Raw genomic sequence first — 27859 nt, forward strand, 5'->3', positions numbered from 1 at the left:
TTTCTTTTACAAGAAATAAATATTTATTGTTGTTTTCTCCTTGTATTTGAAAGCATTATGCTCACATATTATTTAAAATCCTTCTACCCCGTGATTTTTTCCCTCTATCTATTTGAGGGGTTTTCACGTAAAATTCTCGTGTCCAATTTATTTTCATTATTTATTATCATATCAAATTTTAGTTATGGTGCTTCCTCCCCATCTGACACAAATAAGAAACGGTGGTTTGAAACTAAAATAGTGTCAATGTTAATGGAGGTAATATGATTTTCAAGTACAACGTTATGATCAGGGAACACATTTACTTTTACGGTACGTACATGGCGTAGTGTAAAACGTAAATAAAGGCGTCTGTTTTTGTTTCATTTTCTTGCTCTATCCTTTGATCATATTGTATAAAACTCCCATATTATGAGGAAGTAAAATGGAAAGAAAGAAGGAAAAAGGATTTCCCCCCAGGACTCTTAAATAGTTTAATATTGACGGACAAAAGGGGTTGCTTGGGTGGCAAGTACCCTCAAATCCGAATGGAGGCTTTAAAGTTTAATTTTTTGTTCTTATGAATTAGTTTATTATAATCAATTTATTTAATCTTTCCTAATTCTAGATTTGTAAACTTCTAACAATTATTTTCTGTTATATAAAAGAACTATAGTTTTTACAAATAATACTTAATAGACTTTTTTTTTGAAAAAATATCTATAACCTATTATTGCTTTTAAAAAAGGAGGCACTGAGACTAGGAGGCCCTCAAACAAGAATAATGTTGGTAATGATCCCTGCAGATTTAACAAATATTGATAGAGGATTAAAAAAAGGGTAACTTTAGTTTGCTAGAGAGAGTTTAAAAGAAATGCTTATTACCTCAGTGAATCTCCTTGTTCTCCAAATAAGATTTTGTATTGTTTTACTACATTATATGTTTTGTCTTTTCTATTCATAGCACCAGTCAGTTTGTTGAATCTTTGTTCAAGAAAATATATGTCGATGGCACGAAATTTGTTAATTATATTTATGTGGATGTCCATCATACAAATATAACTCCATATTATTTTTTTCTTATTCTTTTCCATTTTCTTTGTGATCTCAAATTCTTAATGTCATATCTTTCACCTTTTTCATGATCTAATATATTTAATGTCATGTTTATGACTATTTTTTATATGCCTTTATGTAACATTATAAAAAACCCATAAAAACTCATATTGTAGACACTTCAGCACACTTAAAAGAATAAGAAAGTTCTTTCTATTTTTCTTTGTCAAGGTTTAAGGATGCACCATATATAGATAGTTTTAGTATCTGCGCTGGATTATGTTCGTTTAGAACACCATAAGAGCTTTTCAAAAGGATTAATTAGCTTATACACTAATAATGCAAAAAGATGTTACTCTATCCGTATAATTTAACTTCCTACAATTTGTTTATCTTTTTTTTTTTCTAGATTATTCATTTACTAATTATGAAATCATGTATAGTTGTCTTTCAAGTCATCGAATAATATAAAAGTCTTTAACACTGTAGATATGAGTTATAGAAGTTTAGAAACATGAAAGATACAGAAACAGATCGATCACATTTATTCTTGACTAATAGAGAAACAATAGGCTGTTACAACATTATTGGAAATAAATTTAAAAATGACAAAAACAAAAGATATAAAATCCATTCCCCATCGTATATGAACACACAAATCTTTGTCAATTAACAAGCTCACCAAAGACAACAATTGTCACGAAGAGCAATTATTTGACGAAAAGTCTATTTCTTAGGTGCCAGCCTTGACTTAATTTTCTGGATTTCCTTAGTACCAACTTGGAATGTTTTAGTCAAGACATGATCAGGAACAGTTGGTGATGAAGCGAACAACGTTGTAGCAATCGATTGAGTCCCCGGCAACTGGCTGTTGAAGCCCGCGACGACAGCTGCCGGAACATCCCCATTGTTCTGCTGGAAATGTACAAGTCCTCTAGGGAAAGCAAACACTTCACCTTTTACAATATGTTTTGTAATCAAAACATTAGATGTTGTAATAAAGCCAACGTCTAATTCACCCTCTAAAACAAAGATCATTTCAGTGGCACGAGGGTGTGTGTGAGGTGGGTTAATTCCACCAGGGGCATAGTCGATACGAGCCATCGACACACCAAGTGTGTTAAGGCCAGGGACTTTCATGACATTTGCACCTGTGACTACAGAACCAAATGTGTTGTTGGTTGCTCCTGCCTTAGCTATGGCCATTGATGAAAAGTCTATTTCTGAAAAGTTCTTCTTGCAAAAATAACCATTTACGGTTAAACCTGTTTCATGTAACATAAAACAGAAATTGGATGATCAGCTTGTGTTACTTTAATCGAAAAGATAATGATTAGTGTATTTTTTTTTAAAAAAAAAGTCCAACTAGACATTAAACCCCCTGAAAAAGGCTACCTCTTTTTCTGAACTGAGACAAAGATGAATAATTTGCTGGCCCCTTTAGCCCAAAATGGAGGGCCATAATACTTTTTACTTTAGAAAATCAAGATGTTAATTATTTTTCTTAATTTCATTGTTGTTATTACTCTATAGTTATTTGTTACTCATTTAAGGAAGAGATAGAATATCCTTAAGGGTGATCGAATATTAAACTCCCAATCACGGCAAATTAAAAAAAACAAACAGGAGGGATATATTTGGTGTTGTCACCAGTTGCTAATTAGTAATAGTATCTATCCTAGACTTCTACAGCCAATTAATGGGGGAGATTTTGTTTTGTGCTGCTTTATAAAGTTATTTTAATTTAATGTGTTTTCTCCTTATATTAGATATGTTATTATTTTTTCCAACAAGACATTTTTCTTTTTTCACACATTAATCTGAAAATATCATTTTCTTTTATTTAATTTGATTCATAAAGGATAATAGGAGATCATCTCCTCCGTAATAGTTGTATTTTGATTCAAGACTCCTCTATTTTAAATAAATACTATCAGTTATCTACTTATTTTGCCAGCTAATATACAGTTGGATCTTAATTCACTCATAACATATCCTACAACAAGTAAGCAAGAAGAAAGAAGCAATTTGGACAGATAGAAAAGTCAACATCCGCTACAAACGAGAAATTAATTAAGGCAAAGAAAACCACAAAACAAGAATGTGAGAAAGACAGAGAGACAAGAATGATAGAGACCAAAAAACCCCAACTTAAATCACAAACAGATCAAGAATTTACCTTTCTCTTGCTCAATTTTTTTAAAAAAATTAATCAAATGGTAAAATGGAACTTACTGCTCTTAAGATCAGCAACACAAACATCTTGAAGCATGTCTGGATCTCCAGCAGAAGCTTTGTCTAAGCTAATGGCTAACATAACCATAGTCATAATTACAACCAATTTTCCAAACACAGACATGCTGGAATTAAGAAAAAAAATAATTTATTTTGTTCGTTTGATTTATGCAAAAAGAGAGGCACAGAAATAGAGGAATGTGGTATAAGAGAAGTGCTGCAATGGGACTAGTGAGATACAAAATTAGATGGGCTTTATTTATAAAGGGAAATGTTGGTAGTCTTTGAAGTCACGTGAGGAAAGCGTGCGGGGTGTAAATGCTGTTTTATTCTCTTCGACCCAAAGCGAAGACATTAGGAAAGAGGCCCTATAAGAGTCCGAAGTTTGGGCTTATGTGGACTTTGACTTTGCGCCGTTGACGTGTCCTCGCTAATTTATACATTATTTTCATTTTTAACATATCAAAAAAGATAATTTTATTTTTATTTTATCATTAACATTCATTACTTATTTCTAAAATTATTTTTATAGACCTAAGATTATACATCAATGAATATGAATATTGTGGTAAAATATTTATAAGAAGCACAAAAAATTTAAAATAGACAAATAAAAGTGAACGGAGAGAATATAATTTTTAAACATCTTTTGAGTAACCAGTCATAAGTTTAATGAATTTAAAATGATAAAAATTACTTTAGCAACTTTTAGAACAATTCATAAGTTGGACAATTTCAATAATGTCATACAAAACTAATTTAGTGATTTTCAAAGAATAATTGATACTATGTTGAATGATTTTCAAGTGACACAAATTATATTTTAATGATTTTTATAAAAATAATTGTAATTGACTAATTATTTGAGATATTAACTCTCCATAGAAACTAACTCGATGGATCCTGCCTTAAAGGAAAGCAAATAGTTTAGATAGATTTTGCATAGCTTATAATCCAATAAATAGGAATTCAACTCGACGCGGCATCGCAAATGTCATGGATGACATACCAATTTGAGATATAAAATTCAGGTTAATTAAATAACAGTATACTCAAATATAAAAGTTTATTTTTACAAATAAAAGTACAGATGGATACATAAATAATACACGTCAAATTAATCCATACATTCTTGAACTTAATTAGTTATTGCTTCACTTTCGTATTAGCTCGTCGAAGAGAATTGTTCAACCACTCGAAGTGAAAACAAATACTTCCTAACTTGATTTTGATGGTTATTTTGTCCATTTTTAGCTTGACGTCTGACCTTGATTGATTAAAGTTCATAGGAAATTATGTACAATGAAATAATAAGTTAACACCGAAGAGTTAAATGATTAATCTTGTATCAAAGCACTGGATCATTTAATTTGGTTGATGGTTAGAGTTATGAAAGTAGAGGTAATACATGGATGCAGAAATTTGTTATAAAGGTATTAGTTATGCAAAATTAGCTATTCAGTCAGATTAGGCAACATAATAAATAAATATTTAATGATTTTACTTTAGGAGAGTTGTTAAAAATAAGGACAAATATGAGCCAAAGGGTTAATATCGAGAGTATTTTTGAACCAAAAGATTGACGTCAGGGGTATTTGGGGGCCAAAAGGTGTATGAAGGGTAATTTTGTATCAATTTGAATAGTTAAGAGGCATTTTAGACCCTTCTCCATATGTAAAATAATGTATATATTCTCTCGTTCTTTATACATATATCAATTATGTGAAAAAGAAAAAGATGAACCAGACATTGTGCTGGCAATGTTATGGTTTACGTGAAAAAGAATAAAGAAGAAAAAACCAATCAAACTTTATAAAACTATACTGGTATTTTTATGTGGAAATTATTTTCCCCATTTTTGTAACCAAACATTGTATAAAGTTACGGTAGTTTAAATACATGAATAACTCTTCCCTGACCAATAACTAAACGATCCTTAAAATATTAAGGAATCGTTTGGTAGGGTGTATAAGAATAGTTTTGAATATGGTGTATTAGTAATAATGAAATTAATTATGCTAACGTTATTATTTATTGATTGTTCGAGGGTAGTAAAATAGGAACAATTACTATTGAATAGAAGTCTAAACCCACTTGTTATTTTCGTAATAAATAAAGAAGTTTGAAAACTGGAAATAGTGTACGTCAATATAATGTTGATTGTTGATGCAGGTAGGATTTCAAAGTTACGGATTAATTGGAAGACTTTTACTTCTACGTTTCGTAGCGTAGTGTAAAGCGTAAATAAAAATATCTCTTTTATGTCATTTTCCTGTTATCATCAAGTATTGTATAGACTATAGTATATGAAGAAACTGAAAGGGTTTACTATTCAAAACTATGGTTAAACTCTGTTGAAGATGACATTTGGTGTCAGGACTTCCTCATTTTGAATATCCTTTGTTGTCAGTGAACAACACCGTGAGAAGTCTTCATAAGGAAAATCAAGATGCAGCGGTAATTAAGTATTTACCCCCATCGAGAGTTGACGTCAATCCAATAAATATATCATACGTGTTTTAAAAATCGCTAAATCATAATTAATTAATACACATTCTTACTAAAAATTATCATCTAACCTTAATAAATTAGTATGATACGGTGTAAACGCTTGATATAGATCAGATCTTGACAGATGCAACTGGAATTAAGTCCCCATATAGATCAGTTCTTGCCAGATGCAACTAGTCGAGATGTTAGGAAGTTTGATTTGATCGCATCAACTAGCGACGAAAGATGCTAACAGAAAATTCCAACAAGATATTTCTGTATTCATGAGAAAAGTATTTCTCAATTTAAGTAGCACATGAGATTCAAATTTTTAAATTTTAATTTTCCAAACATAAATTGGTACCAGGAATATAATGTTTTAATTTGTTGACAATTGGCTAGCTCTCCGGCCCCACTTGTAGGACCACTTGGTATGTTGTTGTTACCAGTGGCGAAATCAGGATTTTTAATAAAGGGATTTAAAATCTGAAGAAGTAGACACACAAACTAAGGTGGTTCGACATCTATAATTATACATAAAAAATTATTTTAACCATATATAAATAGGATAGTTTTTTGTCGAAGAAGGTTCGGATGAACCTGACTCTGCCACTATTATTGACTGGCTAATTTTTTATGATGACGTGATTGACTTTGGCACACATAGTCAAAAGAATCGTTTCTCTTCCTTATTTGTTGTACTTAGTTCTTTCAACTGCCGTCTAATCCCCTAACATGCTCAAGAACTGAGAGCAGTCATGCATTAACTTCATAATAATAAATATTCTGGAGAAGGAAAAAAAAACATTCTGGAGATAACCACATGCGATTAACATTCAATTTCGCACATATACTATTATAATAACAAACACATTTATTGTTACATGATGAGAAAACTAAAGACAATTCTCAAACTAAAGACAATTCTCTCTTATTGTACGTTACAAAAGTTGAAACATCACACACTTGTTAACAGAACAATATCAATTAAAGAACAATATCAATTAAACTTTTACTCAATTCCTGGGTGCAAATTTTGACTTAATTTGCCGAACTTGCATAGTACCAATTTGGAATGCTTGAGCCAAGACATCATCAGGAACACTAGGTGATGCTGCAAACAACGTTGTCGCAATAGATTGCGTACCAGCTAACTGACTATTGAAGCCAGCAATAACAGCTGCTGGCATGTGGCCATTGTTCTTTTGGAAATGAACAAGTCCTCTAGGAAAAGCAAAGACTTCTCCTTGTACAATTCGCTTAGCGACCAATACATTGGCTGTAGTAATGAAACCAACATCCAATTGGCCTTGTAAAACGTAAATCATCTCGGTGGCTCGTGGATGGAGGTGGGGTGGGTTAATACCACCAGGAGCATAGTCGATTCGAGCTAGGGACACACCAAGGGTGTTAAGGCCAGGGATATTCAGAACGTTAGCTCCAGTGACAAGGGAACCAAATGTATTGTTTGTGGCTCCTGGCTTTGAAATGACCATTGACGAGAAATCAGCCGCGGAAAATGCATTCTTGCATGAAAATCCATTCACCTTTATGGCTGTTACACAATCAGATCACTTATAAGTTAAATTAATTACGTACAAATAAATTTATATATATCATGATATCGAATTGTCCAATATTATTGGAGCCGCGTCTTAACTTACTTGAGGTGAGATCAGCAACACAAATATCCTGAAGCATATCTGGATCTCCAGCACAAGCTTTATCTGAGTTGATGGCTAATAATGCCATAAGTACTACAATTAAAGGGAACATCTTTATAAAGGCAGCCATTTGAAATTGGATGAAGCAAGTAAAAAGGGGAAACAGGACACAAACAGAGAAGATTTAATGTTGACCTATAAATTTGTATGGGTAATGAAAAGAGAAATTAGGCAGTTTATTTATAGGGTGAAAATTCCAAAACGGCCAAATCAAAGTGATGTACTTGGAATTTTAGTTAACGTGAGATAATTTGTGTAAGAGCACCAAACATGCCATTTGGTAATTGTTAATATAATCTATTCGAATTGTTATCAAGTTTTATATATCCTCATTGAACTAGTATCAATTTCTGGAAGTCAGCTCCTTTACTAAAATGAATAAATAAAAGAAGAAATAAAATAGTCTCCATTATATCCCAATTTGACACGTTCTAACAAGCTTGAACCACAAGTTGACTTTCACAAAATTGAAATGGTACTATACATAATTAACGAGTGTGAAAAGGTTTAGGCCGGAGCTCATAGGAATAATTAAGGTCTAGTTGGTGACCTCGAAATGAAGGGAATGAAAACTTAAAAAGAAAAATTAAGAATTATGTTGGTTAATTATTACTGATATAATATTTCGTTCTTCCCCTTCCTTAATTAGGGAAGTTAACAGGCCAGATAATTTGAAATGATCAGTTATTAAGCGAGAAGAATGAAGGATATTATAAAACAAGTAGCTATAGAATATTTGTTGTACTGAATGTTTGAAGTGTTTGGGGTATATACTATTAACCATAGAATATATATTATTAGTTATGAGTTTGGATATAGTATTTATTATAGAACAATTATTTATTCGATTTTAATAAAAGCTTTAATAGATCATATATTCGTTTATGTGTCCATTTACTTATATAGTAGATGATTTAGTGTATAGTGTTTTAGCTTATACACAAAGGATTAAATCATCGGTTCTTATAAGTATAAAGTATATTCACAATCTAAGATGGAAATTGGACAAGTCATCGGTATGATCGTAGCACAAGATTATATATAATTTATCTTGATTATGGGAGTGGTGTAGTTCCAACTTCTTGTGCTAGTGCATATTGTATGTATTGAATGGGACCGAATAGAGATAGTTGTTTTAGACTGACTAACAAAATCATATTCTCTAAATTGTTAAATGTACTTATATTCGTAATCTTGATATAACTATTATGATCTATATATATTAATTATCGTTTTGATTTATTAAAATGTGAGATTCTGATATGGGTTAATATGCTTGGTAGATTGGATGATAATAATATACAATAACAACAACAACAACAAACCCAGTATAATTCCACCATGTAGGGTCTAGGAAGCGTAGAGTGTACGCAGACCTAACCCCCACCTTGAAAGGTAGGGCGGTTGTTTTTGAAAGACCCTCGGCTCAAGAGAGGAAAACAAGATAAAAGGTCAGATAGGGACAAGCATATCGAAAACAAGATGAAAACAAGGAATAACAAAAGTGAGAAAGTCATGGTAGAATAGTACATAAGAAAGAGGCATTATCTACTATAAATAAATAAGATAATCAAAGTACAACGGTCTCACACCTATAAACAACAATATAATGCAGAAATCAAATAGCAATAAACAATGAGCAGAACTACAACTACTATGGTGTAAGGATAAGTCGCCTAGCCTTTTATCCTAATCTGAGTCCTCCACAAAGGAAATTATAGTGTGCTAATGCGCTTACTAATAGAAAAGAATAATGAGACCATGTACTAGCTTTCTACCCTAATGTGGGTCATCCACACCCTCATATTTAAGATCATATCCTCGGTAAGCTGTAATTGCGCCATGTCCTGTCTAATTACCTCTTCCCAATATTTCTTCGGCCTACCCCTACCTCTTCTGAAACCATCTATGGCCAACCCCTCACACCTCCTCACTGGGGCATCTATGTCGCTCCTCTTTACATAATATATATTGGTGAAATAATAAGTTAGTTGATGAATTCATCTCTCGATATAGAGACTGATGATATGCCTTTTTGAGAAGCTTATAAGTTTTTATCGTGTCAAACCTTGCAAGTGAATTTATGAATCCAACACATGAAATAAGTTAAGCAGTGCTCTAAAGAAAATTAATCTTTAAGTTAAATTCGTTAGTAATTTAATTTATTGATTATTATCCGTAATCTTAACATGGGGAATTACATAAGTGTTTAATGGAGAATTTCGAAATATAAATGGAAGAGTGCAATTACTAATTTCTAGTGGAATGATTTGTAATCTATCATGGTAAGAATAATTCAAATTATTTATTTTGAATTATTTCAATAATGCGGAGCCTCAGTAATTAATTATGTGGTCATTACATTGTCCATATTTAACTAGGACTCAGAATTCTATTTTTTTCTCCTTTTTGAACTGGGAAAAGGTCCCTATAAATAAGGGTTCTCCTAACCTAAAAAAAAAAGAATAGAGATAGGGTTTTCTATGGGATACTTGCCCACCCTAATATTGAGAGAGTTCGTCGGCTGTGAACTTGGGATCACAATTGAAGACCGCATAGGTATTTATCGAATTAAATTTCAGAAAGTTTATGTGTTCTAGCATGCTTATATGTGTTCTAGCATAAGCATACGTGTTATCTATTATTCATGTAAGCAGTATGATTCTGATATGTTTCCGCTATGCATATAGTTTTCCAACATGAAGATGATAGTGTTTCTTACCCTAAAATTAAATTGCATCAAGTGTCTTTCAAAAATAATATCTCTGTCTTTCACATGGTAGCGACATGGTTTACATACACACCATCTTCTTCGAACTTCATTTGTGGATTATTCTGAATATATTGTTATATATGTGGATGGTATAAAAAAAATAGTCATCCTATACTAAAAAAATAATTGCTAATAATTAGTGAAATTAAATAACTTGAAGGAAAAAAAAAAGGCAAGTAATTTGTTATAACATATTAAAATACTATGACAATAAAGATTGTTTATAGTGTTAGTGAATATATATAAGCTAATGCCTAATTTATTAAAACAACTTGCACTTTCCATAGAGATAACACTGAGTCGTTATGCAAAGATAATTGAAGCCTCCAACTGGACCACGTCCAAGTCAAATCAGAATGGTATAATAAAACAACATAGTTAATTAATCACAAAAATTAAACAAAGAATTATAGTTGTTTGAACTCGGGACATTTAATCTCATGAACATCAATCAATTCTTAGATCCGTGTTTGCTGCCGGAAAACTTTTTCTTAAATTCGCCCGATCAGAACTCAGAAGTAACCTAGTTAATTTTGCCATCCTATTTATTTGATGTCTCATTTGTCAAGACTCAAGAACAATAAACGGTGAAAAATTATTCTGGAGTTTCTTTGGTTAAATGAAAAACAAGAATAGCATACATATACTGATATACATATTTCCCCTCATGAAAAATATCATAGTAGTTTAGATTCTATATTGACCTTTAAAACAGGAGGAATATATTATAATTTAAAAAGGAGTAATTAATGAATTACACTGTTCTATTCCACAGCTCAATCTCCTAACGTATTTTCATTCTTGAAATTTTCGCTGGTTTATCCCTTTTTGGATTAATTATATAGTAAATGTGCTTTTAATTTCTTTTGCAACTTAAGGACCTTTGAGTAAACTGAAAATACTGCGAAAGAATATTAAACCAATGTCTTAAATTTTGTTAAGTTATTATAAATATTAGACGATAGTCTAATGTTGCCCATTATATTGAGCAATATATGAATATATTGGACCCAAGTCTAACATAAAATGACAGTTTAAATGAGAACATAAGAAAATGAGATTTGAGTAAACCAGCCTTAAAAAATGTAAAGCGGAGTACAATAAATATAATGTGATTTGATTATTCCAGAACTCAGGAAATACCGTAATCATTAGCAAAGACTAATAAAAGGTGGTCCATCCTCGGTTACACTAATCTCAATCTCCATATCTTAAGTTGCTATTTCAATACAGCGATGTGATAGTAGCTCCCAATGCAGTCTTTTCAAATCTGGGATCTTATTTATCGACTCAAACACATCTTTCTCTAATGGTTATCGGTTCGGTGGCTAACAAATTCTGCAAGCAACAAGACAATGCCTAGGACTCTAGAGAACTAAATCATTGCATCAATTGTGCCAATTGCTAGATTAGGATTGTTTTATGCAATAAATTGTACATGCAACTGACAGAAATGCCAATTCACAGAGGATGGGAACCCAGGATAATCCAGATTTATACATTCATTGATTGGAAAAGAGGGCGGGGTGGAGAGATACAGAACAAAAGAAAAGAGAAGTTTGAAAGGAAGAGAAGTTTGAAAGGAAGCCTGACAAATCGGTGTATTTTCTCCCAGAAGAACAAACAAAATTGAGGCAACAGCTACCAAGGACTCCGCAAGCAGCAATGTGACTGGACACTCTGACTGTTCTTCCAAGCAGATGAAAGAAACCACAATGCGTTAGTGTATCCTTAAAGAGACCAAAAACGAAAGAAATGAAGGTTAAGCCAACATCAAGTCAAATCAGGTTAATAATTAGTGAAACACACATCAACCTCTGATACACACAGTTAACTGAAGTCCGGAAGTACTTATATAGATGATCCAATTTGTCTTCTTTTCTTCACTTGCAAATATGGGAAAAGAAAAACAACCATTTCTTTTATCTTTTCCGTAAATTCCAACTAGGAACCCGTGTTCCTTTCTTCAAACACAAACTTCAATTCCTGTCTGTCTGGTTTAAGCTAGATCTTGAGAACGGCACGTCATCATGGTGCATTGAAAGTACACCAAATTACTGTGCAGAAACCAAAAGGATTTCTAGAACTACTTTCAAAGTCCAGAAAAAAATCCAAAGTTAACACATTAGCCACTTCAATTCAGTTGACATCTCATACTCCAATAAAGGCCGGATAAGTGGACAATGGTTTTGAGGAAAAATTATAAATTGGCATCAGAATCTGTATTGCAGACAAAGTCAACGTAGATAATGATCAAATAAAATAGATCAAAGAATCTAACCTGTAAAATAAAATAGATCAAAGAATCTAACCTGACCAAGGTACGAAACCATCACTTCACTGCAAGCTTTAACTTGACACTAACTACTTTTTCTTCTTACCACCACCAGCCTTTGATTTCTTGCTAGCAGCTCCTTTCTCAGTGGTGTGAGCTGTTTCCTGTGACCAAATAAGGCATCATATTTTAACGCGATCCAATCTTTAGCCAAAGATACATCATTTAGGAGCAAAATTCCTCTAGATTTTCATTCTTCACAAAAATTTACTACACAAAAGGCCAACGTCACAAATAAAAAAATAATACCAAGAGTACTTAGCTTGAAATATAATAATTGTTCCTTTGAAACGAAAAAAGTAAATGTTGACTAAAGGCATGATACATAAATGTGCCCTTTAACTTGGCTTCAACTGACAACTATGTCCTCCAACTTTGATTGTGCACAGCAGACACTTAAACTTGCATAAAGTTGAACAAGCAAACACACGTGTCCTACATGGCGATTCGCGTGAGATACACTCGAACGGATTTGTATTATGCCATGTAGGACGTGTTTATCTACTTGTTCAACTTTATACACGTTTAACTGTCTACTTGTACACACTCAAAGTTGAAGAGCATAGATGCCAGTTGAGGCTAAGTTAAAGCGCATGTTTATGTATTATACCTTGACTAAACAACTTACAGCACAAAGATGGAAGAAATTTTGAAGTATCAGTGCTCAACATCATTACCCTACTCCCCAACTCAACTTATGTAGTCATTACTTTCCAATTGATGTTTGTGTGTTCAAAAAGTAGTTCATAGGAAACAATTTTTAGGAGGATGCTTTTTAGCTGCACCACTTTTATCTTCATGAATTAATAATTTATTCCAAACCTTCTCCAATCAATCTCTTTTCCACAGGTTCATTATTCACTATTCAGCACAGCAATCTTAGCAAAAGTATTACCTAAATTAGAGCATTTTGAACTATGAAAGGCAAGAACTTAGAGATCAAGGTTCACAAGGGGTTTACAGCATCATGTGCTGAAGCAGACGTGTCTGGATAACGGCACGGAGTAATTTGACCCCAATTCTAAAGATTGGAAGATTAGTCTTCCAAGGACACCGGGTCTGGACCGTAAAGAGAGTGTCTTAAACTTGGTAACAGGAATCGGAGATACAAGAACACATTTAGTCCCCTGTGAGCCAATGTACCAAAAGTTATGAGGGCAACCAATCATAATTTTGGAACAAATATTAACAAATTCTATATCTAGCATGGGCATGCTTTTTGAATTCCCTGTGAGCCAACGTGCAAAAAGTTATGGTAGCGACCAATTAGAATATGGAACAAACATTGACAAATTTAATATCTAGTATGGGCATGCTTTTGTAGGACAAGACTATGCCTGAAATTTGTATTCAAAAAGAAAGTAACTTTTGGATTTTAGAAAAGCACTACAAATGAAAGATGACCTATATTGATATTCAATCCCAAGAGATATAGATGACTTCCAAGAACAATCAACATAAGATATGATTGAAAAGAAAGAAGAAACAACATAACCAAGTGTTGCTCTTACTTCTTACCACACATAATTTGCAGTTTTTAATCAAGTGAATTGACCTACTCATTACAACATAAATGATGACTTTATCCAATTTTTCTATTGCCAAAAAAGAGTAAGCAACGCGTTGACAATCATTAAATAAAGATTTTTCAGTTGAATGTTTCTTTTGTTTTCAGGACCCTCCGCCTTGTTCCATTTTTTTTTGCGACGGGGGGGGGGGGGGGGTGGTGTTCATGAATGATACCTTTCTTTTAACTGGAGCAGATGTGCTAACTGGTTTAAAGAATGATTCTAACCTGTTCAAAAACGAGACAACACATTCACAATGCAAAAGATCATGGTGAGAATATACCGCAAGAATTACAAATACACTAGAACACCGTACATAAATTAAATGCTTTTACAAGGTGAAATAATATTCAAGGGCCAATCAACCACTTTTTACAAAGTTAAGGGAATGATTTTTTTTCCGACATTATTAACAATCAACAGATTAATTCTAAGCAATTCATACCGTCCCTGAGAAGATTTGTTCTTGGCTGTCTTGATCTTTTCAATTGCCTGAACAAAGCAAGATGCAAAGTAGTTAATTGTATCCTTCAAAAGAAGCTAGAAGAAATCTCTCTGTCAAATAGTGGCAAAAGGTATCATACCTTCGTAACTCTATCAATGTTGAATCCATTTTCCTTAACCAGAAAGTTAACCAACCCCTAATAAGAACAAAAATATAAAAATGAAAATTCTGTTGAAACTCATTAACAACCAACCAAAAATTCAAAATTTTCTCAGGTAAGACAATCACTTCTTCATCAGGAGCAGCCCATTTTAGTTCAGTTTGCTCATCATCTGTAACAACTAATGGTTCCTTGAAGAGCCGCCTAGCCTCTTCATAAGGCCAATCTTCAGGTATTTGATATCTACAATAGGATCAACAATGAATTAACTTTAAGCAACAAATGATGTAATCATGATTTATTCAACTGCCCACATATGTACCAACAATGTTACAGTCAAGTCCACCCAATCCCCAACCACAACCCAAAGAAAAGGTGAGAGGGAGACGGGAGATGGAGAGGAGGGAGAGCTCTCAAGTATGTCAATTACTTGGCATACTTTTCTCTTGAATCTTTTTGAAAATTAACTTTTTTTTAATAACAAAAGAAATCCTTGAGGGCTACAGCCATATGGTTCAAAACTCAGTAGATAACGGGACCGTCCCACTACCATTCTTCACTTAAAAACTAGGCTTTTGTTTGCGGCAACCCCATGGCGTATGCCTAACCCACACATCCTAAGTTCACTTTTATTACTAGACCAAAGCTCTAGAGGCTTCTGAAATTTTAACTTCACAAGAGAAAATATATTTTGAGATAAACTATTAAAAAGGGGCAACCATGTCTAGGCTGTGTACAATAGATCCAACATGATCGCTCTTCTCAGGACTCCACAAGTATCCGGAGCTTAACCAAACTGACCTTTCTTTAATTATTTATCAAACAATATAGGTCCCTTATGAACTTAAAATTTAAAAATCTTTGCTGAGGAAGTATGCCAAAATGTTTAAGAACATTGTTAATTGTCTAGAGGAAGTGTACAGTCTATAAATAGTGCTAACCCATAAAGTCTCCAGAAGTAAATGCAGTAAAAAAGGGCAGCCCGGTGCACTTAAGCTCCCGCTATGCGCAGGGTCCGGGGAAGGGCCCGACCACAAGGGTCTGTTGTACGCAGCCTTACCTTGCATTTCTGCCAGAGGCTGTTTCCAAGGCTTGAACCCGTGACCTCCTGGTCACATGGCAGCAACTTTACCAGTTACAAATACGACAAGCTCCTTTAGAATGAATTTCTAAATTTTAACATGTCCTCGCTCTTTCTGCCTTGAGTGACAAGAGAAATCAATTAGCTTCTGGAAAAAGTTTTTCATTTTATCAGGATTCAGGATAACTGAAGACTGTTGGCAAAGAAGAGCTAGTTAACACCTAACGAATGCATGCATACATACTCGGTGAACTCGGTTCCATAAAACATCAAATGAAATACCTCTCTTTGTTAATATTCTCTAATATGCTCTCCATTGACCCATGTTGGCGTACAAGCTTCAAAGCCGTCTGGGGCCCTATGCCTATTGCATAGATTGATGATTAGATACCAAGAAATGTTGCTCAAATCACTCAAACCATATCAGTTGCAGCATAAGTAAAGCTTGTAGCATAAGCACATGGAATTTAAACGGCTCTTAGATGCTAATGTAAGATTGATTATAAGAAGTCAGGATCCGGGTGCCAACCACGAAAATGGCACTTACTGTAGCATAACTGGGAACAGATCGTACAGAAGAAAAGCATAGGGGCCTAGACTTGAAAATGATTGTTTGTTGTTTGGGGGGGGGGGGGGGGCAACACAGGCTTTTCTCAGGTATCTCAATCTCCACATGAAGGCTGGAGTTTTAACAGCACTTGGTTTTTTACCACCTTAACCCAGGGAGCAAAGATGAGAATAGAAGACAAGGAAGCTACTATATAGTTGACAGACTGTAGCCTAAGATCCAAATCTACACGCTATCATTTAGAGGCTAGAAGCACATGTACATCTCTGTTACAACAATCAAAGCACATATGCATTAGGAATAGGAACTTATATACTTATCTCAGAAAAAATGGAGGCAGAAGATATACGAGCTCTAAGATACTGCAATCTATATAATGAGTCAAATGATTTTTAAACAGAGATCTAACTGACAAGCATGGTACCTCGGATGCTATCACAGTAATCACATCCACAGAGAATGCACAAGTCTATGAACTGATCCATAGTAAGTTCGAGTCCCTCTAATACCTGCAATGAGACATATAAATCAAGAGGTTATACACCTGACATCAAGACATCAACTAAAAAAAGTGTTCAGCCATTTTACCTTGGAGATATCAAATTCCATCACTGGTATCTTTTTGGAGCTAGGATCCATTAAATGGCGAAGAAACTTTGGAGCTCCAAAAGTTAAGGAATCCATATCTTCTGAGGCCACAGCATAGACCTGACAAGTATAGGAACTCTTTCTCATCTGATACTTATCTCAAATGATGCCCAACGAGAAACTTGGAAGTGGAAAATCTGACTCAATTACACGTCATAACTCTTCAGAGAAACATTTCACTGTCAGCCCTCACCCCAACCTCCGAAATTTTTATTATAGCATATGTGTGAAGGACTATACATACCGTGAAAACCTTAATTCTGCATATGTAGGACTTAAATAATCCTTTACAATATAATAGATTAAATATTCCAACAATATAAAGCATCAACCAAGTTATCAGGTAATCTGAGCATTTCATAAGTGATGTTTGCTTTAATAACTGGGCATAGGACTAAGCAATTAATTAGTTGACAGGGAATACATGCCTTTTCTGCCTTGCAAAGTGCAGCACACTGAGCCTCTGCTTCAGAAGGAGCCTAAGGAAACCATCAAGGAAAAAATTCAGACTTTCCATCGCATCAGGGGCAAAAACTTTATTTTGGAGACATACCATTGTCTGTAAATTATGTGAATTAAGGTGCAGTCAATGCCACTAGCCATCTAAAAGACACCATACTACCAGAATGTCTATACAGACTTCCAACTCACCTCAACAGCAGGTACCCCCATCAGTCTGAGAAGCTTTTTGCAGTCATCATTGTGTTGCGGCGTAACCTGACAATTAGGTGTGTCATTCATACATATGCACAGGTTTTGGCTATTTACTACAATGTAAAAAAAAGGGGGTAAAACCCAAACATTTCGGGAGGTCTACGAGCCAAAGCATGCTATACAATGAGATATCCCATATTTCACAAGAAATCACTTTCTTCAAATTCTCAAAACACTTCAGTGGTATTAGTAGCTACAGTTGCAGCACACCCTTGCCAATCGTACAAGAGTATTAAAAAGTCATTCTAAAATTATCGCCCAAGTGCTGAAACCTCTTTTCTATTCAGAACCTGTAAATCTATGTTGAACAAGGTTGTAAATCATAATTCAACAGCGGAAAATTGATACAAGCTTTGGAGTTTGAGAATATATGCCACCTGCTTCTTAAACTTGTCTGTACAAAATAATATTGAAGAGTAAAGCTCGACAGATTAAGGGTAAACAAAGGTGCTTCCTTTTCTTGACATTATTAGTTCTCTCTGCATCTCAATTTGTTGGACTTTTTCGGTGCAGTTTTACAAATCTTGTATTTGTAGATAACAGAACAATAGGAGTTTTAAACATCTACTATGCAATAAGATTAAAGGAACAGTAGGAAAACACCATTTCTGGTCTTACGTAACTAATAAACCTAGAACCAGTCTGGAAAGTCAGGGATAACGAGTAGCACGCATAAAGAATAACAATTATACACACACACCTTTACTGTTCTCTTGCTGAATTTCTCAATATCCTCCTTGTTGCCACTCTGTAATCAACATGCAACTATATCAATTATGTGAAAATACACACATATGAGGAAAAATAAGAGGTGGACACTTTTCCCAACCCTTTTCCTGAGGTGGAGGGTACAGGAAATTAAATTCAGTTAATAATAAGCCCAAAAGAGGTACTGAAATCATGACATATAACTATCAAACCTCTGTAGCCTTAGCCAAGTCATCTGTGGCATCTTCCCTTCTAGAGTAACTGCATAGACAAGAAACAGTGTGAGAACATGACCAAACAGGCAGCATGTCATGGATATGATACAAAGAGCATATAAGGGAGCTAATAGGTACCGTTTTGCAAGTTCTTGTTTCTTCAAATCAGGGGGCTTCCCATCAAAAACATAACTGTTAATAAATACATGGGAATTACTGATGAGGAACAAGGCAAGAAAGGGACAAAAGTAAAAACACAAACGCTAAAGCAACAAATTACACTGGCTTGATTCCAGCTTCCAAAAGCCTAATCGTCCGCGAAAACATCCCAACCAAATGACTGAAAACACAGATAGCCATCATAATCAATAAAAAACTACAGTTTTGTAATGCCAAATTCAAAGTAGAACGCAAATCTAACATAAGCAATTATGTAAATGAACCATAACAGTAGTTACACAAATATGTTTTGTTTTACTCTTTAAAGCAACAAATAGCCCACAAAATGTTGCTCCTATTCATTTTAGGTAGATTACAACAGTACTACTAATCGTGTAGTCAAACAGTTTTCCCTTTGACTACCAAATTTAAGAAACAATGTCCCAATTGAGACTAGATCATTTGTTGTCATTCTTTGTTAAACAGGGAATAAAATGCTCTGCATCAAAGTCAGCCAGAAATTAATAAAAATAAATATACCTGGTAGTTTCCCCAGCTTCGTTAGTGAGCATTTCCGTACCGCTTCGTCCAACGACAATCTACAGAACAGCAAATTCACCATCGAATTACCCTCCTAATAACTCCACAGGCATATGAATGCATATAAGGTAAATGTACAGACCAGGAACTGATAAATGCTCATACTAGCGTCGATGGCTATTTTACGACCGAAATAGCTCTCGAATTTCTGCTCCTTCATTCCACTTGGAGCATTGTCAGCCAACAGCTTCATTAAACCCTAGAATTCACAAAGAAACAGTTCAGTATATGAAAATGGAAGAGAAAAATTGATGGATTCAGCGTGGACAAACCTTAATTCCCATTTTTTTGAATAGAATGAAGTCAGAAAGCCAAGCCAACTTCTCAAAGGTTGGGTACTAGGGTTTAAGCTTTTCCCGCCTCTTTGGTATATATATATATGTGTGTACGTATGTAGTAAGTATATCTACAAGGCTTGTATTATACGCCTGGTTTTGCTCCTATGTAGGAGTTGTGGAGCCCACTGTAAAACCCCCGCTTCATGTTATGCGGACAAACCGGCTCGTGAATAGCACGCGTCTCCCTCAATATTCTAGGGGTCCTTACTTGAAAGAACGGAAAAGGATCAAAAGCATTTTCTTTGTTAATAATTTAGTTTAATGATCAAAAATGTCCTTGTTCCAAATAGATAGTATATTATTGCTAAATGCGCTAGTAACCTAAGAGGCGAAGTTGTTGATTCACCTTCAAAGCAGCATGTGAATCTGGTGTGAAATTATCATCATTACACATTCATTGGTCTAGCGAGCCTTTCTAGAGTGCCCTTTAACAACTTTCAAAGTTGCATTAGCACTAGCAGGAGGAGGAGCACTAGTAGAAAGAGCGGGCAAGCTCCGCTACAGATCCGGGGGAAGAAATAGGCATGGGAAAGAATCTGCAACAAAATAAATTGAATAGACAGAGAAGTCAGATAAATCTATATGCTAGGAGCCTCTGTTGGAATCCCCCCTATCACTTATTTTATTTAAACCCACTCTTTTTCTAAGAATGATTTTTTAAAAACTAGAAAATGTTTATCCTACTAAGTCATAAAATGGTAAAATCTCCTAAATAGGGTTAAAAGAAAAAACAAAACTTCACTTTGTTTGTGTGTTTGATATTAGGAGGAAAATAATCAATTTTGTGTGTTTAATTCGTTAAAATGTTTGGAAAATAAATTCTCAGAATAAATTTCTTGAAAATGAGAAAAATAAACCCCCCCCCTAAAAAAAAAATCTCCCCAACCCTTTGACTATTCCAGACCTCCAAACCCCACTCTTTATTCAATTTTACCTCTATAATATTTTGTTGAATAGAATATAAATATTTTTGGGATAATATTTTATTGCTTATTTATCAAACACTAAAAAATAAGCAGCAAACTTACTTATTTTCTGAAAAAATATTTTACAGAAAAACATTTTCCGGGGAAACTAAAACAGTTCCTTTCATAGCAAAAACCCTGAGTCTTTTTTTTTTAGGAAAATTAACTTAAATTTTAGGTATTCGCTACAAACAATTTTGTGGTTAGTGTTCATGACATATATTAAAGCCGTCAAAGAAAAAAAAATTATTTATACAAAATCCCTACCTCCCATGTTGCATCACTTGGTCAACTTTGAAATTTTTTAAGAAATAAATAGAGTGAGACTAACACCTAACACTTTGTGTGTATATATATATATATATATATATATCATGAAGATTCAATCCATTTATGTAGAGCTAAGAATCTGAAATATACTGGAAAGTTGGACATATATTAGCCTGAAGTAGGTATGAGTGTATTTCTATACAAAATGAGTCGATAATACAAATATAGTTGCCGTATATAAGCAAACATTAATTTGAGAAGTTGTATCTATATATGCTCGAGTAGTTTAAACCAACAATAGTTACTTTGATTTGTCAACTTTTTGATTGACTAAGCTTAATTTTTCTAAGTTTCTTCATATGTACAATTCTAAATTCTAATACACTACGCCCAAAATTCAAATACGGTTTTTGCAAAATCTATAACTTCACTTCAGCGGTAGAGTCTTAAAGATAAATAAAGGGTGTGTTTGGTGAGAAGGAAAATGTTTTCCAATTTTTTTATGTTTGATTGGTTAAATATTTTGGAAAATATTTTCCAAATCAACTTGTATTCCTCGAATTCAATGAAAATGACTTCCCTTAAAAAAAGTAAGGAAAACATTTTCCAAAACCATTTTGAACCTCATACTTCAACTTTCCATCATAACTCAAGTCTCAGATATCGACTTACGATACTAATCCTAGATCCAACTCCTGATTCTCAATTTGAAATCCGACTCTCGACCTCGATTCGAGGTCCAACTCTCAAGTTCCAAATTAAGTCGGGGTTAGATCTCGAGTTAGGATTAGAGGTCGAATTTTGAATCGAGTGTTGGGGTCAGGTCTCGGGTCGAGAGTCAGGAGTCGAAAGTTGAGTGTTGATGCCGGGTCTCAGGTCGAAGTTGAGTCTCAGTTCAGAGGTTAGGATCGGGGTCGGGGTTGGTGTCGATGTAGAGGTAGAGGTCTCGAATCGAGGTCAGGTTGGGAGTCGGGGTCGAGGTTGGGTCTTAAATCTCGAGTCAGGATCTCGGATCAGGGCTCGGGTCGGGAGTCAAGGTCGAGGTCGGGGTCTCGAGTCGAGTCTTGAGTTAGGAGTTGGTGTCGAGTGTCGAAGTCGATGTCGAGGTCCGGTGTCGTTGTCGAGGTCAAGTCTCGGATTGGGGTCTGGGTCGGGTCTCAGGTCGGGATCAGGTCTCGAGTTGGGGTCGGGGTCTTCAGTAGGGTGTCAAGTTGGAGTCGGAGTCGAATTTTGGATCGGGGTAGGGTGTTGGGTCTCGGTCGACAGTCGGAGTCTGATGTCTAGGTCAAGATTTTGGTCTCGGATCGAGTGTTAGGGTGGGGTCAAAGTCGGGATCGGATCTCGAGTTGGGGTCGGAGTCTCTAGTTGAGGTCGATATTGGGTCTCGAGTTGAGGTCGGGGATGAATCTCAGGTTAGGATTGGGTCTTGAGTCGGAGTCGGGGTCAGTTGTCGGTCGAGTGTTGCGGTAGGGGTCGTGGTTTCGTGTCGAGGTTGGGATCGGGTCTCAATTCGAGGTTGAGGTTGGGTCTCGGGTCGGGTCTCGGGGTCAGATTATATAAAATATGTTTTCTAAAAAATGTTTTTCATTCATGAATCATACACTAGAAAATATTTTTTTCACTCACCAACCAAACATGAAAAAATATGTTAGAAACCAACTTATTTTCCAAGAAAATATATTCCTTCATACCAAACACACCCAAAGTTTCAACTTTCAAGATTTTAAAATTACTTAAATTTCTTAGACATACTCCAAGAAAGCTATGTATCACTTGCTAGTATATCACCCCGAAAAAAAGAAAGATAAAGATTCAATATTTCAACTGAGAAAACAAGAATTGTTTGGTTGAAATGAGGAGTAATAAGTTAATAAAAATGCCCACAACCCATATAGTATATATTATGTAGTATAATGTATTAATGGACATTGTGTCACTTGTAATCCCCAACTTAGGTGCCAGCCACAGCTTATATATTAATGAACAACGAGAAGGAGAATGAAAATGACACCAACAATAAATCGATAAATTTTATGCCACGAACGTTACATGCAACGTTCCCACTCTAACCCTTTTGTTGCTTTATATATTTTCCGAATTTTAACCAAAGTCTCAAAAAAAATAAAAATCATTTGGTGGCCTTTACTGGCAATCCTCTCAACTCTCTGTAGTCATGGTAAGTTATTGCTTAATTTCCTTTGTCAGTAAAGGAAAAAAAAAAAAAAAAAACACTACAAATTATGCTAATTAATTTGTTTTGTGTGCTTCTCTACATATTAATTAGGAGGAGGGTAAAACCACAGAGTATAATTCTGTGAGTTCATTGAAAGATCAAGGAAAAGGTGGATTTAGAGCTACCTCCTTTATCTATGGTAAGTAATTTTCCAGTTTTAGCCTAGCTATATGAACTTGTTCATTAATAAGTAGTTTACGTATATGCATGGTGTTTGAATATTATTTATTTGTAGGTTTACTGGGATTGGAAAACATGGGTTTTATCGCAGTCATGGTGAGTTTTGGTTTGTACTTCAGTTTTGTGATGGGTTTTGACCTGACTGGATCAGCTAATACTCTCACCAACTTGATGGGCTCAACTTTCTTGCTATCCATTCTTGGTGGCTTCATTTCAGATACTTACATCAACAGATTCCACACTGTCCTAATTTTTGGATCCTTAGAAATTATAGTAAGTTAAATATTAGCATCTACATCGACGATCTTCAACAAGACAAAAAGTTAAATACTGTTATGGCATGTAATTTGGTATGACTAATTTATGGCGATGATGATCGATTATTGTAGGCGTTTGCATTGATAACAATTCAAGCTCATTATAAGAGTTTGCAGCCAGTATGTTTGGAACCAAACTGCATATCAGGAGGGAAAGCTATATTTTTCTATGCATCACTTTGCTGCTTTGCTTTGGGTGGTGGTGGGGTTAAGGGAGCTTTGCCGGCATTGGGTGCTGACCAATTTGATCAGAAGGATCCAAAGGAGGCTAAGGCTCTTGGAAGATATTTCAATTTGATGTTGTTTAGTTCTGTGATTGGTGGAGCATTTGGGGTGACATTTGTTGTCTATGTTAGCACTGTTAAAGCTTGGTGGAAAGGTTTTCTTATAAGTTTGCTTTCTGTCACGCTTGGTTTTATTGTCTTTGCCTTCGGAAAGCCTTTCTTTCGCCTTCAACAACCTGCTGGCAGTCCACTTACTAGAATTTTCCAGGTTAATTTTTCACCAACTCGTCTTCGTCTTCTTGTTGACACTTCGTTTATACATAATAAGTGAACACAATTTGGACTAAAATTACTGGGGTCTGCCGTAATCATACGCGGAACTATATATATATATATATATATATATATATATATATATATATATATATATAGCTCTGCCTGTCTATCTGGCTCAAATTCGGATTCGTCAAGCCAGTAGGTTTCGTGGTTAAAACAAAAAAAAAATGAAAACGATTTTTTGAATTATGTATTCTTTTATATTAATTACATAGCATATAGTATGGAAATTGAAGTTTACTTGATATTATATTAATGTGCCAAAATGAAATAGAAAAGAAACACCTTGTATTTGAGCAAAATTAGTTTTGTTTCTCTTCTTCTTCTTTTTTTTTCAGGTGATCGTTGTGGCAATAAAAAATCGAAATCTGCAAATACCAAAAAACAGTGAGGAGCTGTATGAGATTAATGAGAAAGAATCAGACTCATCACAGCCAAAACTTGCACATACTAAACAATTCAGGTGATGTTAATATTCCGATGAATAATTACTTAGGAAAGGCAGCATATCCATGCATTCTTGTATGTGTTTTCGTATTTATGGCTAAGTAGTACTATTTGTTTGTTACTATTAATAAACGCCCACTTGTTTTATAAACAAAGCAAGGGAGGTCCATTTTCAAAGATTAATTAATCTGTTCATGTTTGGGGTGTTAATGATAAGTCCATTTATTAACTCAGTCTATTTTTACCTACTCAATTTTAGTGTACCTAAAAATCAGACTGACATATTATATATAGTCATAATAAATGTTGATATACCGTGAAACAGGTTCTTAGACAAAGCTGCAATCCATCCTAAAACAGCTGAGCCTACACCATGGACAGTGTGCACTGTGACCCAAGTTGAAGAAGTGAAAGTATTAGCAAGAATGTTACCCATCATAGCTAGTACCGTTATAATGAACACATGTATGGCCCAACTCCAAACATTTTCCGTCGCACAAGGCTATCGAATGAACCGTTTCATAAAAAAATTCGAGGTACCAGCACCCTCAGTGCCCGTGATCCCACTAATTTTCATGTGTGTTCTCATCCCAATTTATGACCTTATCTTTGTCCCCTTTGCGCGAAAAATCACCAAACACCCCTCGGGGATCACTCAGCTCCAACGCGTTGGGGTTGGGCTAGTCCTCTCGATCGTGTCCATGTCTGTTGCTGCCCTAGTTGAGATCAAAAGAAAGCACCATTCATTGAAAGATCCATTGAATCCAATTCATCTAGCTTGGCTAGGATTTCAATATTCTATTTTTGGAATAGCTGATATGTTTACCTTAGTGGGCTTGCTTGAATTTTTCTACAAGGAAGCACCTGTTGGAATGAGGTCCTTATCCACTTCATTTACATGGATTTCAATATCTTTGGGCTTCTTCTTGAGTAGTGTACTTGTTGACATTATCAATTCAGTGACTAAAAAAAGAGCACCAAGCAAGAAAGGATGGTTAGTGGGCTTAGACTTGGATCAGAATAATTTGCACCTCTTCTATTGGTTCTTGGCTATTCTTAGTGGGCTCAACTTTCTGAACTACCTCTATTGGGCCTCGTGGTATAAGTACAAAACAGATGATATTGTGAAGCCCAAGCCCAATTTAGGAGATTCCATCAGCCTGTCCAAATCAGTCTCAGTGAGCAGAGTGCCATTGCTGAAGCCCAGTGAAAGTGCAACGGCAATGCCTATAATTGAAGAATCACCCAATATTGGGCCAACTGAGGAAGCTAATGAAAAATTATCAGCAGTGCCCACAGTTGAAGCATCATCGACTGAACATGCAAGCAGAGGATAATAATTTGAAACATTTAATAGAATAAAACAAATTAAATTGTATTTTCATGTGTCACGTGATAAAAAAAAAATTGGTTGCTACTTGTATGTTTTCAGATTAAATTGGTTGCAACTTGTATGGGTTCAGATTAAATTATGTTTCATATATATTTTGATTTTCTGTTACAAATTACAATTAATTACAGTTGATACGAAGATAACTCGTTAATAGAATTATTATCATGTATCCTACTAACTAACTAACTCCATCCAATTAGCTGTATGAACATTTGGTGGAAATCCAATGTAAGAACTAAGAAGATAACAACATCGTAGCAGAGTTAATTGTCCATTAAATGAGTGAAACAGATTTCATGATGTTTGACAGTGAAGCTCTGTAACAGTGGGACCAAGAATATTTAGGCCACCCTTAACTTGATTTCAGCTGGCAACTACGGTCTCTCATTTTACTAAGCACAAATAGACACTTCAACTATCCAAAATTTGAACAAATAAACACATTCGTCTTACATGACATCCTACATGACAATTTTGTGTTCTACGTGATGTCCAATGTGTATTATGTCACGTAGAACACGTGTGTCTGCTTGTTCAATTTTATACAAGTTTAATTGTTTATTTCTGCACACCCATCATAATTAGAGGACATAGATACCATCTGAATTCAAGTTAAAGGCGACATCTATATATTATGCCGAATATTTATATGGTCTGTAATTTTTTCTTAAGTTCCCTATAATTTAAATTGTTTTCGTGATATACCTTCACTTTAAAAAATGACAATTATTTTGGACATCTACGTTTAGTAAGGATACAATTTTCAAACATAAGCGATTAAGGTGTTGGTACATGTGATGTCTGGGACCAAACCCTCATGTGTGTTCCCCACTACTTTAACACTTTATGAGGTGAATTGAGGCTTCTCTCTTTTCTTTTTCTTTTTTAAAATTAATGATATTTCAAATTTCACGTGATCAAACCATCACCACATTTAATGGTAACTGATAAACTAAATCATGTTCATTTGTTGGTTTCATTGATCCATTTTCATGGCTGATTAGCTAATGCAAACAGCTGTTGTTTGATAATTATGAATCTTTGATTTCGAAATCTCAGCTGCCTTATAATTGGAAATGAATTACTTTGCAGCCATTATGATCTAGTGTAGCTCATAATTACGTGTCATGATCTAGTGTAGCTCATTATAACGTGTCATGACTAAATTTTATGTGTATGTAATTTTTCATTTATTAAATTTTAAATTCCTACTTCTAATTTCTCATTTTCTGCAGTTTGATGTCATTAGACATTAGCGTATTAGGAAGGTAAAAAATTATCCACACAGATGAGTTACATCACACCAAAAATATGAGACGAATGAAAAATCCTCTTCTTGTTAAAAAAATAAACATTTTGTACTTTTCCTCTCTTTTTGCTTGTGCTTCCACCCCTGTTTTATCTGTTTGAACTTCTTATTAATTATTAATTTAAACTCTTCACTTTAGATGGATGATTGAACACGTTATATTGTTAACATAAATGTCCAAACACAATCTGCAATTGCTATCACAAATCTAGAACGTGTAAGGTTATTTTCGTTAATTTTCTCTAATTTAAATTCTCCTTAACACACACACCACACATTAATATTTGCATCATTTTTGCGACCAGATGTGAATATGTAAAATTTTAATAAACCGATAAGAAAAAGGGAAGCGTGGGAATTGAATTGATATGTTTAGATTCAACTCTCAC

The 27859-nt window shown here is 34.5% G+C and overlaps 4 protein-coding genes across 7 annotated transcripts; 1 reads left to right on the plus strand and 3 right to left on the minus strand.

The window, feature by feature from the left end:
* Positions 1–1557: 1557 nt before the first annotated feature.
* LOC129886009 (nectarin-1-like) lies at positions 1558–3510 on the minus strand. Its single transcript, XM_055960514.1, has 2 exons — positions 3271–3510; positions 1558–2300 (listed from the first exon to the last, which is right to left on the minus strand). The coding sequence occupies exons 1-2, from the start codon at positions 3392–3394 to the stop codon at positions 1762–1764; spliced, it is 663 nt and encodes a 220-aa protein (XP_055816489.1). The 5' UTR covers positions 3395–3510; the 3' UTR covers positions 1558–1761.
* A 3079-nt stretch (positions 3511–6589) lies between these two features.
* On the minus strand, positions 6590–7633 carry LOC129884623 (nectarin-1-like). The gene is made up of 2 exons (XM_055958904.1): positions 7425–7633; positions 6590–7315 (listed from the first exon to the last, which is right to left on the minus strand). Exons 1-2 carry the CDS (start codon positions 7552–7554, stop codon positions 6777–6779), a joined length of 669 nt encoding a protein of 222 aa, XP_055814879.1. The 5' UTR covers positions 7555–7633; the 3' UTR covers positions 6590–6776.
* A 4007-nt stretch (positions 7634–11640) lies between these two features.
* LOC129886010 (flap endonuclease 1) lies at positions 11641–19991 on the minus strand. Of its 4 annotated transcripts, none has more exons than XR_008766165.1 (18): positions 19731–19983; positions 19541–19657; positions 19399–19457; positions 18980–19039; positions 18838–18891; positions 18697–18745; positions 18477–18524; positions 17714–17779; positions 17491–17541; positions 17003–17122; positions 16839–16923; positions 16129–16210; positions 14894–15008; positions 14745–14801; positions 14606–14652; positions 14336–14387; positions 12570–12696; positions 11641–11941 (listed from the first exon to the last, which is right to left on the minus strand). XR_008766165.1 is itself a non-coding variant. In XM_055960516.1 (18 exons), the coding sequence occupies exons 1-17, from the start codon at positions 19740–19742 to the stop codon at positions 12622–12624; spliced, it is 1149 nt and encodes a 382-aa protein (XP_055816491.1). In that variant the 5' UTR covers positions 19743–19986; the 3' UTR covers positions 11641–11941; positions 12575–12621. The 4 variants fall into 4 exon arrangements, 2 of the variants coding, with proteins under 2 accessions (XP_055816491.1, XP_055816490.1); XM_055960516.1 differs by having other exon boundaries at positions 12575–12696; positions 19731–19986; XR_008766166.1 differs by lacking the exon at positions 11641–11941 and adding an exon at positions 11955–12538 and having other exon boundaries at positions 19731–19986.
* Positions 19992–21893: 1902 nt separating this feature from the next.
* Positions 21894–26105, plus strand: LOC129888027 (protein NRT1/ PTR FAMILY 4.5-like). Its single transcript, XM_055963283.1, has 6 exons — positions 21894–22241; positions 23316–23403; positions 23500–23717; positions 23834–24253; positions 24660–24784; positions 25094–26105. Exons 1-6 carry the CDS (start codon positions 21894–21896, stop codon positions 26103–26105), a joined length of 2211 nt encoding a protein of 736 aa, XP_055819258.1.
* The last annotated feature ends 1754 nt before the right edge of the window (positions 26106–27859 follow it).

The sequence above is a fragment of the Solanum dulcamara genome, chromosome 4, assembly GCF_947179165.1.
Source record: "Solanum dulcamara chromosome 4, daSolDulc1.2, whole genome shotgun sequence".
Taxonomy (NCBI): Eukaryota; Viridiplantae; Streptophyta; class Magnoliopsida; order Solanales; family Solanaceae; genus Solanum; species Solanum dulcamara.